Source organism: Scyliorhinus canicula, chromosome 3, assembly GCF_902713615.1.
Source record: "Scyliorhinus canicula chromosome 3, sScyCan1.1, whole genome shotgun sequence".
Lineage (NCBI taxonomy): Eukaryota > Metazoa > Chordata > Chondrichthyes > Carcharhiniformes > Scyliorhinidae > Scyliorhinus > Scyliorhinus canicula.
The window spans coordinates 51025164-51038342 of NC_052148.1; the positions used below are offsets into that span (position 1 = coordinate 51025164).

Sequence of the window (13179 nt, forward strand, 5' to 3'; positions counted from 1 at the left end):
ACTGCCTCACAGTGCAAGGACCCGGGTTCAATTCTGGCCTCAAGTGACTGTCTGTGTGGAGTTTGCACTTTCTCCCCGCGTCTGCGTGGGTTTCCTCCGGGTGCTCCGGTTTCCTCCTGCAGTTCAAAAAGAAGTTGGTCATGCTAAAATGCCCCTCAGTGTCCAAAGATTGTGCCGTTTAGGTTGGGTTACGGGGATAAAGCGTGGTAGTTGGCCTTGGTTGGGTGCTCTTTCAGAGGGTCGGTGCAGACTCAAATGGGCTGAATGGCCTCTTTCTGCACTGTGGGAATTTTATAATTGCATAAATGGAAACTATATTTAAACAAAAGAATGAATAAGTTTGAAGATAGGTTTCAACAAATCCCTTCTGAATAGGTAACTTCAAGTATGTTATAATGTTGGCTAAGAAAATTGTAAATGTGCTACATCTATTTCTTCTTGTTCTGGAAGAAAACTTTACAGATTACCCGATATAAAGGAGAAAAGGGACAGGAGTAGGCCATGCCCCTTGAGCTGACTCTGCCATGTAATTCTGCACTTCATGCTCCTTATCTCTTAATATGATGCATAAAATTCTTGACTACGTGTTGCAATCCCACTGTTGATTGATGTTTCTGCCTGGGCTGTTCAAGAAAAAAGTGATCACAGATCTGGGCCAAGTTATTTCACATGGAAAAATTGTGCCTACTTTTGGGAAAGGGACAAAGAAGTGGCGTTGATGAAGGCAGTTGTCAAGATGAATATGGAGTGAATTGACAGTCATTTACTGAACCACATGCAGGCTGAGTTTAGGGAAAAACTAAAGATAAAACGTAGAAGTAAAAATTGAACAAATATTGAGGAATATGTAAATCAAACCATGTGAAATATTTATAATCACTGAGGGAAAGTATTTTGCCATATTAACATCCTTCATTAATAACAGTTGTATATATTGTTACCTGAAACGTTTCTCTACCTGTCCTGATGGACAGATTTAATGTATGTTTCGAAATATAACTATTTTTCATATTTTTTCAAATGATCATTTTTGTAATTCCCTGTCCTCTACCTTTTTTTTCTCCTTTGTTCATTAACGTGCTCCTTATAACCAAATAATGACATGACTCATTCACAAATCCTGGTAACCCTATCAGTTCCCACACTGAGAATCCTATGCCTACCTGCCTCACTGACCAGTTCCTCTCCTCAACCCTCAGCATTACCAAACACTGGTGCCCTTCCCTCCGCCCCTCGGGATGTGGTCCCCGTCCTGGTCTCCAGCCGATTTGTCCGCCTCAGCTGGCGCCCACCCGCAGAAGCGCACGGAAGTATCCAGACATACACCGTTTACTTCACCAGGGAAAGTGTTAACAGGTAGGTGTGAACAGTTTAATCAAATCTGCCATTGCTGCATGTCTTGAAATTGCCAAATGAACATTTTTCTGTAATTATCCTATCCATGGCTGTATGCTTTCTTGTTTATCCTATAACTTGTTGCTTCTAATCGCTATGCCACCTGTCATTTTTTTGTGTGCACCAGTCTTCTCTATTTGTTTGTTGTCCTTTCAATATTTCACTCAAGCCAAAGATGATCTTCCTCAATAAGATTATCTGACTTGGCCTCATCTCAGTTTATTTGCTGCTGAAACCCTCATCCATATCCTAAATTTCACTATTCCAATCCATGCCTGTCTAGTTTCCATGTTTTATCCTCCATAAACTTGAGGTAATTCAAAACTCTCTTGTCTGTCGTCGACCCTTCACCAAGTTCTATTCATCCATTGCCCCTGTGCTGACTGATCTGCATTGACTCTCAGTTAAGATTTTAAAATTCCCATCCTTGCTTTTAACTTCCTCGTTGGCCTCGCCCCCTTCCCAGAAGGAAAGAACAGGGGAAATAAGAAAACTGATCTGAACTTTTTTTTTCCCTTCTGGGTGGTCAACTCGAGATGCCTGCTCTCCTTCAGTTCTGGTCTCTGGAGCATCATTGGTTTAAATTGCTCCCTGTACCTCTCCTCCTCTCTTCCCAGGTTTAAGATGCTCCTTACGACCTACCTCTTCGACCAAGTGTTTGGTCATCTGCTCTAATGTTTCCTTATGTGGTTTCATGTCACACTTAGTTTTGTGTGAATGTGAAGCGGCTTAAGATGATTTAGGATTTTAAAGGTGCTAATTTAATGCAAGTTGTCTTTTTGAGAGAGTCGATATACATTTAGTGATTACCATTGTGTACTTCATCTATGTTCATATACCTTTGCCTCTTTCAGTTTGTCGTCCTTGCTGATCGTCTGTTTAATTCCCCTTTATTTGCTTGTCTTTTGCCAACTTACATTCTTTCGAATCATGCATGAAAAATATCCCGCACTGCCTTCTCTGCTTATTTATCCGCTTCAAGGGTTTATGTCATTTTTCTGACAGTCAATAAAATTTTATCTACCTTGCCTCCAGCTATTCGATCACTCTTCCATTTCATTTGCATTTTGATTCTGCTGAAAAGGTGATGTAGATTTATTTGTGAAGTCCTCAGTTGGTTACACCAAAAATATATTTCCCGATGCTCCATTGCTAATAGTTACAAAAAGTGCAGTAATTATTTTCCCTGTACTGTGCCGTGATTTCCGTGTAAAAGGCTTCAGGGAGTCTTGTTGTGTTCTTTGTAATGATTAATTGCTAGTTAGGGATAATTTTCCAGTTAAACTGTATAAATCATGCTTGTTCACAAGTTCCACATTGGGAGATTGTGTCAGCTGTTATTAAACCCTGCTGCGGAACAGAAATCTCAGGTAAATCACTTCTTGCCTGAAGGTGGCCAATTACACATTGTTACATATCTTGGAGTAACCTTTTATTGCTTGGAAACTTCACAAGGTGGTAAATATAATTATTTATTGGAACATTCCCATTAATCATGTTATCACTCCTACAAACTGCTGTGAGTGTAGGAATAAGAGACAAACATAATTACTGATAATAGGTCCAGCACATCCCACTTTCGCAAAATAACCATCAGAAATGCCTGTGGTTATACAACTGATGGTCAGTGTTTGAATAAGAAAGACTGGGTAAAGTAGTAGCATGGATAGAGGATTGGTTAATTAATAGAAAGCAAAGAGTGAGGATTAATGGGTGTTTCTCTGGTCGGCAATCAGTAGCTAGTGGTGTCCCTCAGGGATCAGTGTTGGGCCCACAATTGTTCACAATTTACATAGATGATTTGGAGTTGGGGACCAAGTGCAATGTGTCCAAGTTTGCAGATGAAACCAAGATGAGTGGGAAAGCAAAAAGTGCAGAGGATACCGGATACTCTGCAGAGGAATTTGGATAGGTTAAGTGAATGGGCTAGGGTCTGGCAGATGGAATACAATGTTGACAAATGTGAGGTTATCCATTTTGGTAGGAATAACAGCAAAAGGGATTATTATTTAAATGATAAAATATTAAAACATGCTACTGTGCAGATAGACCTGGGTGTGCTAGTGCATGAGTCGCAAAAAGTTGGTTTACAGCTGCAATAGGTGATTAAGAAGGCAAATAGAATTTTGTCCTTCATTGCTAGAGGGATGGAGTTTAAGACGAGGGAGGTTATGCTGCAATTATATAAGGTGTTAGTGAGCCCACACCTGGAGTGTTGTGTTCAGTTTTAGTCTCCTTATCTGAGAAAGGGCATACTGGCACTGGAGGGTGTGCAGAGGAGATTCACTAGGTTAATCCCAGAGTTGAAGGGGTTGGATTACGAGGAGAGGTTGAGTAGACTGGAACTGTACTCGGAATTTAGAAGGATGATGGGGGATCTTATAGAAACAGATAAAATTATGAAGGGAATAGATGCGGGCAGTTTGTTTCCACTGGCGGGTGAAAGCAGAACTAGGGGGCATAGCCTCAAAATAAGAGGAAGTAGATTTAGGACTGAGTTTAGGGGGAACATCTTCACCCAGAGGGTTGTGAATCTATGGAATTCCTTGCCCAGTGAAGCAGTTGAGGCTCCTTCATTAAATGTTTTTAAGATAGAGTAGATAGCTTTTTGAAGAATAAAGGGATTAAGGGTTATGTTCGGGCTGGAAAGTGGAGCTGAGTCCACAAAAGATCAGCCAAGGTCATTGAATGGTGGAGCAGGCTCGAGGGGCCAGATGGCCTACGGCTTCTAGGTTTTATGTTCTTATGTTCTTATGTACATCAATCTCTGGGACAGACCAGAAACATTACCATAGCTTTTGCCTTTCAGATGTTAACTGACCGCTTGTGTGTCGCAGATAGATATCAATGGGTATGATATAATTGCGATTACGGAGACATGGCTGCAGGGTGACCAGGGATGGGAACTGAATGTCCCAGGGTTCTCAGTATTTAGGAAGGACAGGCATAAAAGAAAATATGGTGGCGTGGCACTGCTGGTTAAAGAGGAAATTAAGACAATAGTGAGAAAGGATATTAGCTCTGACAATGTGGAATCTGTATGGGTAGAGTTGAGAAATACCAAAGGACAGAAAACATTAGTTGGTGTCATATATAGACCCCCAAACTGCACTGGTGAGGTTGGGAACGGCATTAAACAAGAAATTAGAGATGCATGTAATAAGGGAATATCGGTGATCATGGGTGATTTTAATCTTCACATAGATTGGGCAAATCAAATTAGCCACAATGCCGTAGAGGAGTAATTCCTGGAGTGTATATGGGATGGTTTTCTTGACCAATATCTGGAGGAAGCAACGAGAGAGCAGGCCATCTTAGACTGGGTGCTGTGTAATGAGAAGGGAATCGTTGCCAATCTGGCTGTACGAGGCCCCTTGGGGATGAGCGACCATAACATGATAGAATTTTTTTATCAAGGTGGCGAGTGAAGTAGTTAATTCGGAGACAAGGGTGCTGAATCGTAATAAAGGGAACTATGAGGATATGAGGCATAAGTTGGCCTTGATAGATCGGGGAGAGTTACTTAAAGGGATTACAGTGGATAGACAATGGCAAACATTCAAGGAACGCATGGAGGAACTACAGCAACTGATCATTCCAGTCTGGCACAAAAGCAAAGGGGGTAAGAGGGCCAATCCATGACTTACAAAGGAAATTAGAAATAGTATCCAATACAAGGAAGAAGCAGACAGATTGGCCAAGAAAAATAATAGGCCTGAGGATTTTGAGCAGTTTAGAATTCAGCAAAGAAGGACGAAGGGATTGATTAAGAAGGGGGAAAGGACAGTACGAAAGGAAGCTTGCAGGGAACATAAAGATTGACATTTAGAGTTTCTACAGATATGTGAAGAGAAAGAGATTGGCAAAGAGAAATGTAGGCCCCCTGCAGACAGAAACAGGGGAAGCATAATAAGGGGCAAAGAAATGGCTGAGCAATTGAATACATACTTTGGTTCTGTCTTCACAAATGAGGACACAAATCAGATCCCAGAAATGTTGGGGAATGAAAGGTTCAGTGAGAGGGAAGAACTGAGGGAGATCAACATTAGTAGAGAAATGGTGCTGGGAAAACTGATTGGATTGAAAGCGGATAAATCCCCAGGGCCTGAGAATCTGCATGCCAGAGTGCTGAAGGAGGTGGCTCTGGAAATAATGGATGCATTGGTGGTCATCTTCCAGGATTCTATAGACTCTGGAACTGTCCCTGCAGATTGGAGGGTAGCTCACGTCACTCCGATATTCAAAAAGGGAGGTAGAGAGAAAGCATGGAATTATCGACCAGTAAGCCTAACATCGGTAGTGAGGAAAATGCTTGAATCCATTATCAAGGGCTTTATAGCGGAACATTTAGAAAGCAGTGGCAAGATCAGTCAGAGTCAGCATGGATTTATGAAGGGAAAATCATGCTTGACAAATCTCTTGGAATTCTTTGAAGAGGTAACCAGTACAGTTGGCAAGGGGGAGTCAGTCGATGTGATATATTTGGACTTTCAGAAGGCGTTTGACAAAGTTCCGCATAAGAGATTATTGTGCAAAATTAAAGCGCATGGGATTGGGGGAAATGTATTGAGGTGGATAGAAAACTGGTTGGCAGAGAGGAAACCAAGAGTAAGGATTAATGGGTCCTTTTTCACATTGGCAGGCAGTAACCAATAGGGTACCACAGGGATCGGTGCTGGGACCCCAGCTATTCACAATATATATTAATGATTTGGATTAGAGAACAAAATGTAACATCTCAGAGTTTGCAGATGATACCAAATCAGGTGGGAGGGTGAATTGTGACGAGGATGCAGGTGTCCTACAGCAAGATCTGGACAGATTGGCCGAGTGGGCAAACCAATGGCAGATGCAGTATAATTTGGATAAGTGTGAGGTTATTCATTTTGGAAACAAAAACAGGAAGGCAGATTACTACCTGGATGGTTGTAAATTGGGAGAGGAGAGTGTGCAGCGGGACCTGGGTGTCCTTGTGTACCATTCGCTGAAGGTAAGCATGCAGGTGCAGCAGGCGGTAAAGAAGGCTAATGGTATGTTGGCCTTCATTTCAAGAGGTTTCGAGTACAGAAGCAGGGATGTGTGGCTGCAATTGTACAGTGCCTTGGTGAGGCCACACTTGGAGTATTGTGTGCAGTTTTGGTCTCCTTCTCTGAGGAAGGATGTTCTTGCTCTAGAGGGAGTGCAGCAAAGGTTTACCAGACTGATTCCAGGGATGGCAGGACTGTCATATGAGGAGAGATTGACTAGGTTGGGATTGTTCTCGATGGAGTTCAGAAGAATGAGGGGGGATCTCATAGATACTTATAAAATTCTAACAGGACTAGACAGGGTAGATGCAGTGAAGATGTTGCCAATGATTGCTGTGTCCAGAACGAGGGGTCACAGCCTGAGGATTCAGGGTAAACCATTTCGGACAGACATAAGGAGACATTTCTTCACACAAAGAGTGGTGAGCCTGTGGAATTCATTACCACAGGATGTAGTTGATGCTAAAACTTTGAATATTTTCAAGAGGCGGCTCGATATATCGCTTTGTGAGAATGGAATCAAAGGCTATGGGGAGAAAACAGAAGGGGAGTTGGATGGACAGCCATGATCGTGATGAATGGCGGAGCAGGCTCGAAGGGCTAAAAGGTCTCCTCCTGCTCCTATCTTCTATGCATCTATGACACTTCCAATTTTATTTTTGGAGCTCAAGCATCTGCAATTTCTCGACTTCTGTTGAGGGAGATGTGCTGAGCAGTCGCATTTCAGGCGGCTCTCCTTCGAAGGATTAGAAAATAGGCACTTTTAGTCTAAATTAGCCCGAGAAAAACAGACTAAAACATCCCCTCACCCTCAACAACATGGGGACTAACAGAAATGCAGCAAGCATCTGCTCCAGAGGCCGGGGAGAAACAAAAACACATTGGGAAAGGATAGGAGCAGCGAGCGAGCGGATCAGCGGACCCATGAGGCTTGGAGCCCCTGGTCATTCCCGAGAAAGTGAGATGTGACCTGTAAGATGAGGCCCCCCCCACCCTGAACCCCCGAAGGCTGGCTGTAAGGCATAACTCAGGGAATTGAAGGAGCTGAAGGAGGGAATAAAAGTTGAAATCAAGGCGGCGGTCAAGGTGGCGGTGACGGAAGCAAGTTAAAAAGAGACGAGATGCCCGGGCAAATACAATCAAAGAACTGGAAAAAGCCTTGATGGACCAGAGCGACCGAATCATGGCCCTCAAGGCTGAAATAAAGAGGTTGGTGGCGACTCAGGGGAACCTGAAGGGGAAGGTGGAGGACCAAGGGAAGCGGCCAAGGCATCAGAACATTAGAATAGTAGGTCTGCCAGAAGGAACCGAGGGCAGGGACTCAATGGACTACGTGGCCCAGATGTTGGGAAACCTGGTGGGGTGAGACAGCTTCCCCTACCCACCGGAGATCGACATGGCCCATAGGTTGCTCCGGCCGAAACCCAAGGCTGGGGAGCAGCCGAGAGTGATCATCGCCAAGCTACACCGGAACTAGGACAGGGAAAGAATCCTACGCTGGATCAGACAGACAATGTCTTGCAGCTGGGAAAGACACAGGGTCAGGATGTACCAGGACATTGGAGCAGACCTGGCAAAGCGCCGGGCAGAACTTAAAAGGGCAAAATCGGCTTTGTTCAAGAACAATATCTAGTTCGGAATGCTGTACCCAGCCAGACTCTGGGTAACATACCAGGGCAGGGAATATTATTTTACTGCCCCTGCAGATGTGGACAAATTTGTCCAAAAGAATGGACTGGATAATGAAGCAGATGTTGGAGAGATTGGGGATTGATAAAGGACAAATTGCGTGGGATATACCACCTCGTTCTGAACAGGGGAACTAGTTCACAGAAAGGAGGGGGCAAGTGCAACAGAGCGCAGGAGAGGGTGGGGAGGAGACGGGGGGAAAATTGAAACAGTGGGCTCAGAAGGGGATCGGGCCTACCCCAGGAGGGGGGCTAGCACACAAGCAGGAAAGCTAGCACCAGGACGTACTAGAGAGAGGGGAGGCGCATCTCCCACTGGGAATAGAGGTGGGACAACAGTGGGGAAAGGGGGTGGTTGGCAGAAAAGGGGAGAAACACAACCACAAGGGGAACAAAGGGATGGGCTACAACAGGCCACAGGTGGCAACAAGGAACAAGATGGCACTGCAAGTAGTCACTTTTGAAGGTCCATGAACAAAGAGCATCCACAAGGTAAGTATGGTTGATCCCGCAAGGGGGGAGGGAGCGTCAGGGAACTTAACAGCTGATGTACACAACGGCCCAGTGAATAGACCCAAAGTCTGTGCCCACCTGAATAGTATGAAAGCCGACATAGTCTTCCTCTAAGACACACACCTGAGGGAGAAAACCAACTGTGGGTAAGAAAGGGCTGGGTGGGACAGACATAACATTTGTTTTGCGGGACTAGAGGGGTATCCATACTATTCAGTAAGAGGACACCATTTACTGCGATCAGGGGGACTTTACGTTATGGTCAGCGGTGTCCTGGACTGGCACCAGTGGTCCTGGTCAACGTGCACATGCCTAATTGGGACAACACGGAATTCATAAAGAAGACCATGGCGGACGTCCCCGACATTGATACCCACAGCCTAATCAGGGGTGGGGACTTCAACTGTGTACAGGATCCGCTGATGAAACAGGTCAAATCCCAAAATGGAAAAACGGTAAACATGGATAGAGAACGCGGGACATTTATGGAGCAGATGAGGGCTGTGGACCCATGGGGGTTCATGCACCCGGGTGAGAAGGAGTTTTCGTTTTTTTCACAAGTACACAAGCTCTGTACCCGGAGCAACTTTTTTCTAGTGTGGAATTCTGTGGTTCTAGGGATAGTAAGAGTGGAACACACTGCGATCGTAATCTCCAACCACGCTACACACTACATTGATGTGAGGTTGGAGGCGGGCTGTGCATAATGCCCCGCCCACAGAGGTTGAACACGGCCATCCTGGCTGGCAAGGTCCTCTGCCAAAAATATATCACCGGCCAGAAATGAGGATATCACTAACGACCGGAACAGGGAGGCCTCATCCTCCACATTCTGGGAGGTGCTGAAGGCTGTGATTAGAGGAGAAATTATCGCCTGTAAGGCATGCATGGATTAGATGGGGAGGTGGCTAGGCAACAACTGATCGACTCCATACTGGAAGTAGACAGATGGCACTCCAAGACCCTGACCATAGTGCTTCTGACAGAGAAGAAAAAGCTACACATGGACTTTAACCTGCTATCCACCAGGAAAGCAGTGCATCAGGAGACTGTTTATGAACATGGAGAAAAAGCTATCCGCCTGCTGGCTCACCAGTTGAGAAAGCAGGCAGACACAAAGAGGTAGAGCAGGAGAAAGATAGCAAAGGAAGACTGGTAGCCGAACCGAAAAAGGTCAACAAAACGTTCAAGGCCTTCTACAGGGGGCTTGTGGGCTACCTCCAAACCACCCAACAGTGACTTGGGGATGAAACAGTTCCTCAATGGACTACACGTGCCAGTCATGGGGGAAGACAGGAGAAAGGGGCTGGAGGCACCGTTAGAACTGGAAGAAATTATGGGAGCATCAGTTCCATGCAGGCGGGGAAGGCGCCGGGACCAGATGGCTTCCTGGTGGACTTCTACAAAACGTTTGAGGCAGCACTGGACCCGCACCTGCGGGAGATGTTTTCAGACTCTCTAGCAAGGGGCATTCTGTCTTCAATGCAAGCACAAGCCATTATATCGCTAATACCCAAGAAAGACAAAGATCCAACCGCGTGTGTGTCCTACAGACCCATCTCGCAGCTCAATATGGATGTGAAAATACTCGCAATAATCCTAGCCAGGCGACTGAAGAACTGTGTGCAAACGTGAACACAGATGACCAGACGGGCTTTGTTAAGGATAGACAGCTAACAGCGAACATCAGGTGACTGCTAAACATGATAATGACCACATCCAGGGCGAGAACACCAGAGGTGATCATCTTCCTGGACACAAAAGGCCATTGACAGAGTCGAGTGGAAGTACCTCATTGAGGTACTAGAGCACTTTGGGCTAGGGACAGCATTCACCTCATGGGTGAAATTCCTGTACAACGTGTACATGGTGAGCGTACAGATCAACACCAGCAACTCTGTATATGTCCAGCTGCACAGAGGCACATGGCAGGGATTCCCGCTGTCCCCATTCCTGTTTACCCTTTCAATTGAGCCATTGCCGATTGCCTTCAGAGCGGCGAGAAGCTGGAAGAGAATCCGAAGAGGAGACAGGGAGCACAGAGTCTCGCTCTATGTGGATGGCCTGCTTCCCGACATCTTGGACCCTCAAAGCAGCTTGGAATGGATCATAAAGTTCTTGTGAGAGTTTTGAGCCTTCTCAGGCTACAAGCCCAAGGTTGCAAGCTCAACCAGAGCAAGAGTGAAGTCTTCCTTGTGAACCCGAAATGGGGAGGGGTTGTGCTAGCGAGTCTACCATTTAAACAAGCCGAAAGCGAATTCCGCTATCTGGGGATCCAGATTGCCCACTACTGGACACGGATCCACAAGTGAAACCTGACCAGTCTGCTGGAGGAAGCCAAAAAGGTCCTCCAGAGATGGGACACACTCCCGCTCTCCCTAGCAGGGAGGGTGCAGGCAGTCAGAATGAATGTCGGTTGACAAAGTGATCTTGGCATTTGTGAGGGGTGGGGGGAAAGACTCCAAAGGTCCCCAAAAAGGTCCTGCAGAGAAAAACAAGCATGGCGGGCCTGGCCCTCCCAAACCTACCACTGGCTGCGACAGCAGAATGAGTAAGGGATGGATGAAAGAATGGAAATGTAATGGGTGAGGATGGAGGAGAGCTCCTGCACAGGGACGACCCTCCGAGCTCTCACCACACGGGCACTCCCATCCCCGCCAGCCAAATGCTCAACAAGCCCAGTGGTGGCAGCCATACTCTGAACCTGGAATCAAATGAGACAGTACTTTGGCTTATCCGAAATGTGCACTATGACCCCCATTTGCGGCCATCACAGATTCGCGTCAGCCATGTTGGACACCACCTTTAAGAGACGGAGACAGGATTTGGGGGGGTGGGGACGCTAACTGTTAGGGACTGCTTCACGGAGGACAGACTAGTGACCATAGAGGAACTGACAGAAAAACTGCAACTACCCAACGGGAACGAACTGCGACACCTATAGGTAAAGAACTCCTTCCACAAGAAGACGACAACATACTCACGGATGCTGAGATATTCAATGTTAGAGGAACTACTGGACATGGGCAATCTGGGAGGGGCGAACTGTGGGGACCTGTATGGGCAACTACTAGAAGGGGTATGCTCCCCACTAGATGAGACACGGGGAAAATGGGAGGAAGAACTAGGGATTGAAATAGTGTGGAGATCTGGAGTGAAGCACTGAACAGGGTCAACTCCACCTCCACTTGCGCAAGGCTAAGCCGCAAGGAACTGGAAGTGGTGCACAGAGCACACCTCACCAGAACCTGAATAAGTAGGTTCTTCTCGGAGGTGCAGGACAAAGGTGAACGGTGCCAAGAAGGCCTGGCCAACCACACCTATATATTATGAGAATATCCCAGGCTGGTCGGGTACTAGACATTCTTCCTTGAAGCATTGTCCAAGTTTGTGGAGCTAAGCTTGAAAGTGGCAGTCTTCGGAGTCTCAGACCAGCTAGAGCTATTTATAGGGAGGGGGGCTAACGCCCTACCCTTTGCCTCCCTAATTGCCCGCCGAAGAACCCTGCTCGGCTAGCCATCAGCAGCGCCACCCGAAGCTGCAGACTGGCTGTCCGACCTGTTGAAATTCTTCCACCCAGAAAATAAAAAATCAAATTTGCTATCTGAGGATCAGAAGACGGCTTCCACAAGACATGGAAGCCATTCAACAACTTGTTCCAAGACCTGTTGGAAGCCAACAGCCAATAGAGCGAGGAGGGCGTGTGTGCAGAGGGACCACTCAGACACCAAAGAATAGGAATGGGAAGGAAAGGAGGGGGGGGGGGGGGAGAGAGGGAGGCAACAGCCAGAATAGACAATAGGACGGCCAGGAAAATGGCAGGGGCAAAGGGTCCCAGGTCAGATTGGGTCCGGTTAAGGACGAACTGCCCTCTACAGGAAGGGATACTTTTCGGGTGGGGCCACCTGCCAGGGGCTGGGAAGGGGGCAATTCCGATGTAACTACACAATGATCTCTTTCTGTAAACTCTGTAAAAACTGCATCATTTCCAATAAAAATATATATTTTTTAAAAAGCGTCTGCAATTTCTCTTTGGGCGGGATTCTCCATCTTCCCAGCCGCGTGTTTCTTGGCCCCGCGCTGTACGTGGGCGGTAGGATTCTATCTTGCCGTCGCTTGACAATGGGACTTCCCATTGTGACCACTTCGTGCCGCCGGGCAACCCTCAGGCGGAGCTGCGCTGCAGGCGGGAAAAGTGAATCCCAACGAGCAGAGAATTCCGCCCTTTGTTAATTTTTAATACCTCTAACTTTTCTAAATGGTGTTTCCTTCATGATCATTCATTCCAGTCTTCCAGTAGTGTTTTAAAAATGCATTCTGATTCTCCTGATTTCTTCCATTGTATTTTTCTTGGGATGCACAACTGTCAATTGATATTTTCACAGTATGATATTGCGAGGAGTAATGCTATTGAACATTGCCCAGAGGCTACTTAAATGCCCAGTGGTGTTTAAAAATGCTCACTGGGGAAAGCTAAGTAGATCAGTTAAACACAACAGACCATTATCATCACTGTACTGATCATACTGGTGGTGACAAATAGCTGAAATATATTT

At 46.1% G+C, this 13179-nt stretch overlaps 1 protein-coding gene across 1 annotated transcript in view; it reads left to right on the forward strand.

Annotated features, from left to right (window-relative positions):
- The window catches only part of dcc (DCC netrin 1 receptor), a 1518136-nt gene that overhangs the window by 1127659 nt on the left and 377298 nt on the right, over window positions 1-13179 (forward strand). Inside the window, exon 10 of the mRNA XM_038792949.1 lies at window positions 1200-1356. Coding sequence (XP_038648877.1) covers window positions 1200-1356 — 157 coding nt within the window. The remainder of the gene's footprint in view (window positions 1-1199; window positions 1357-13179) is intronic.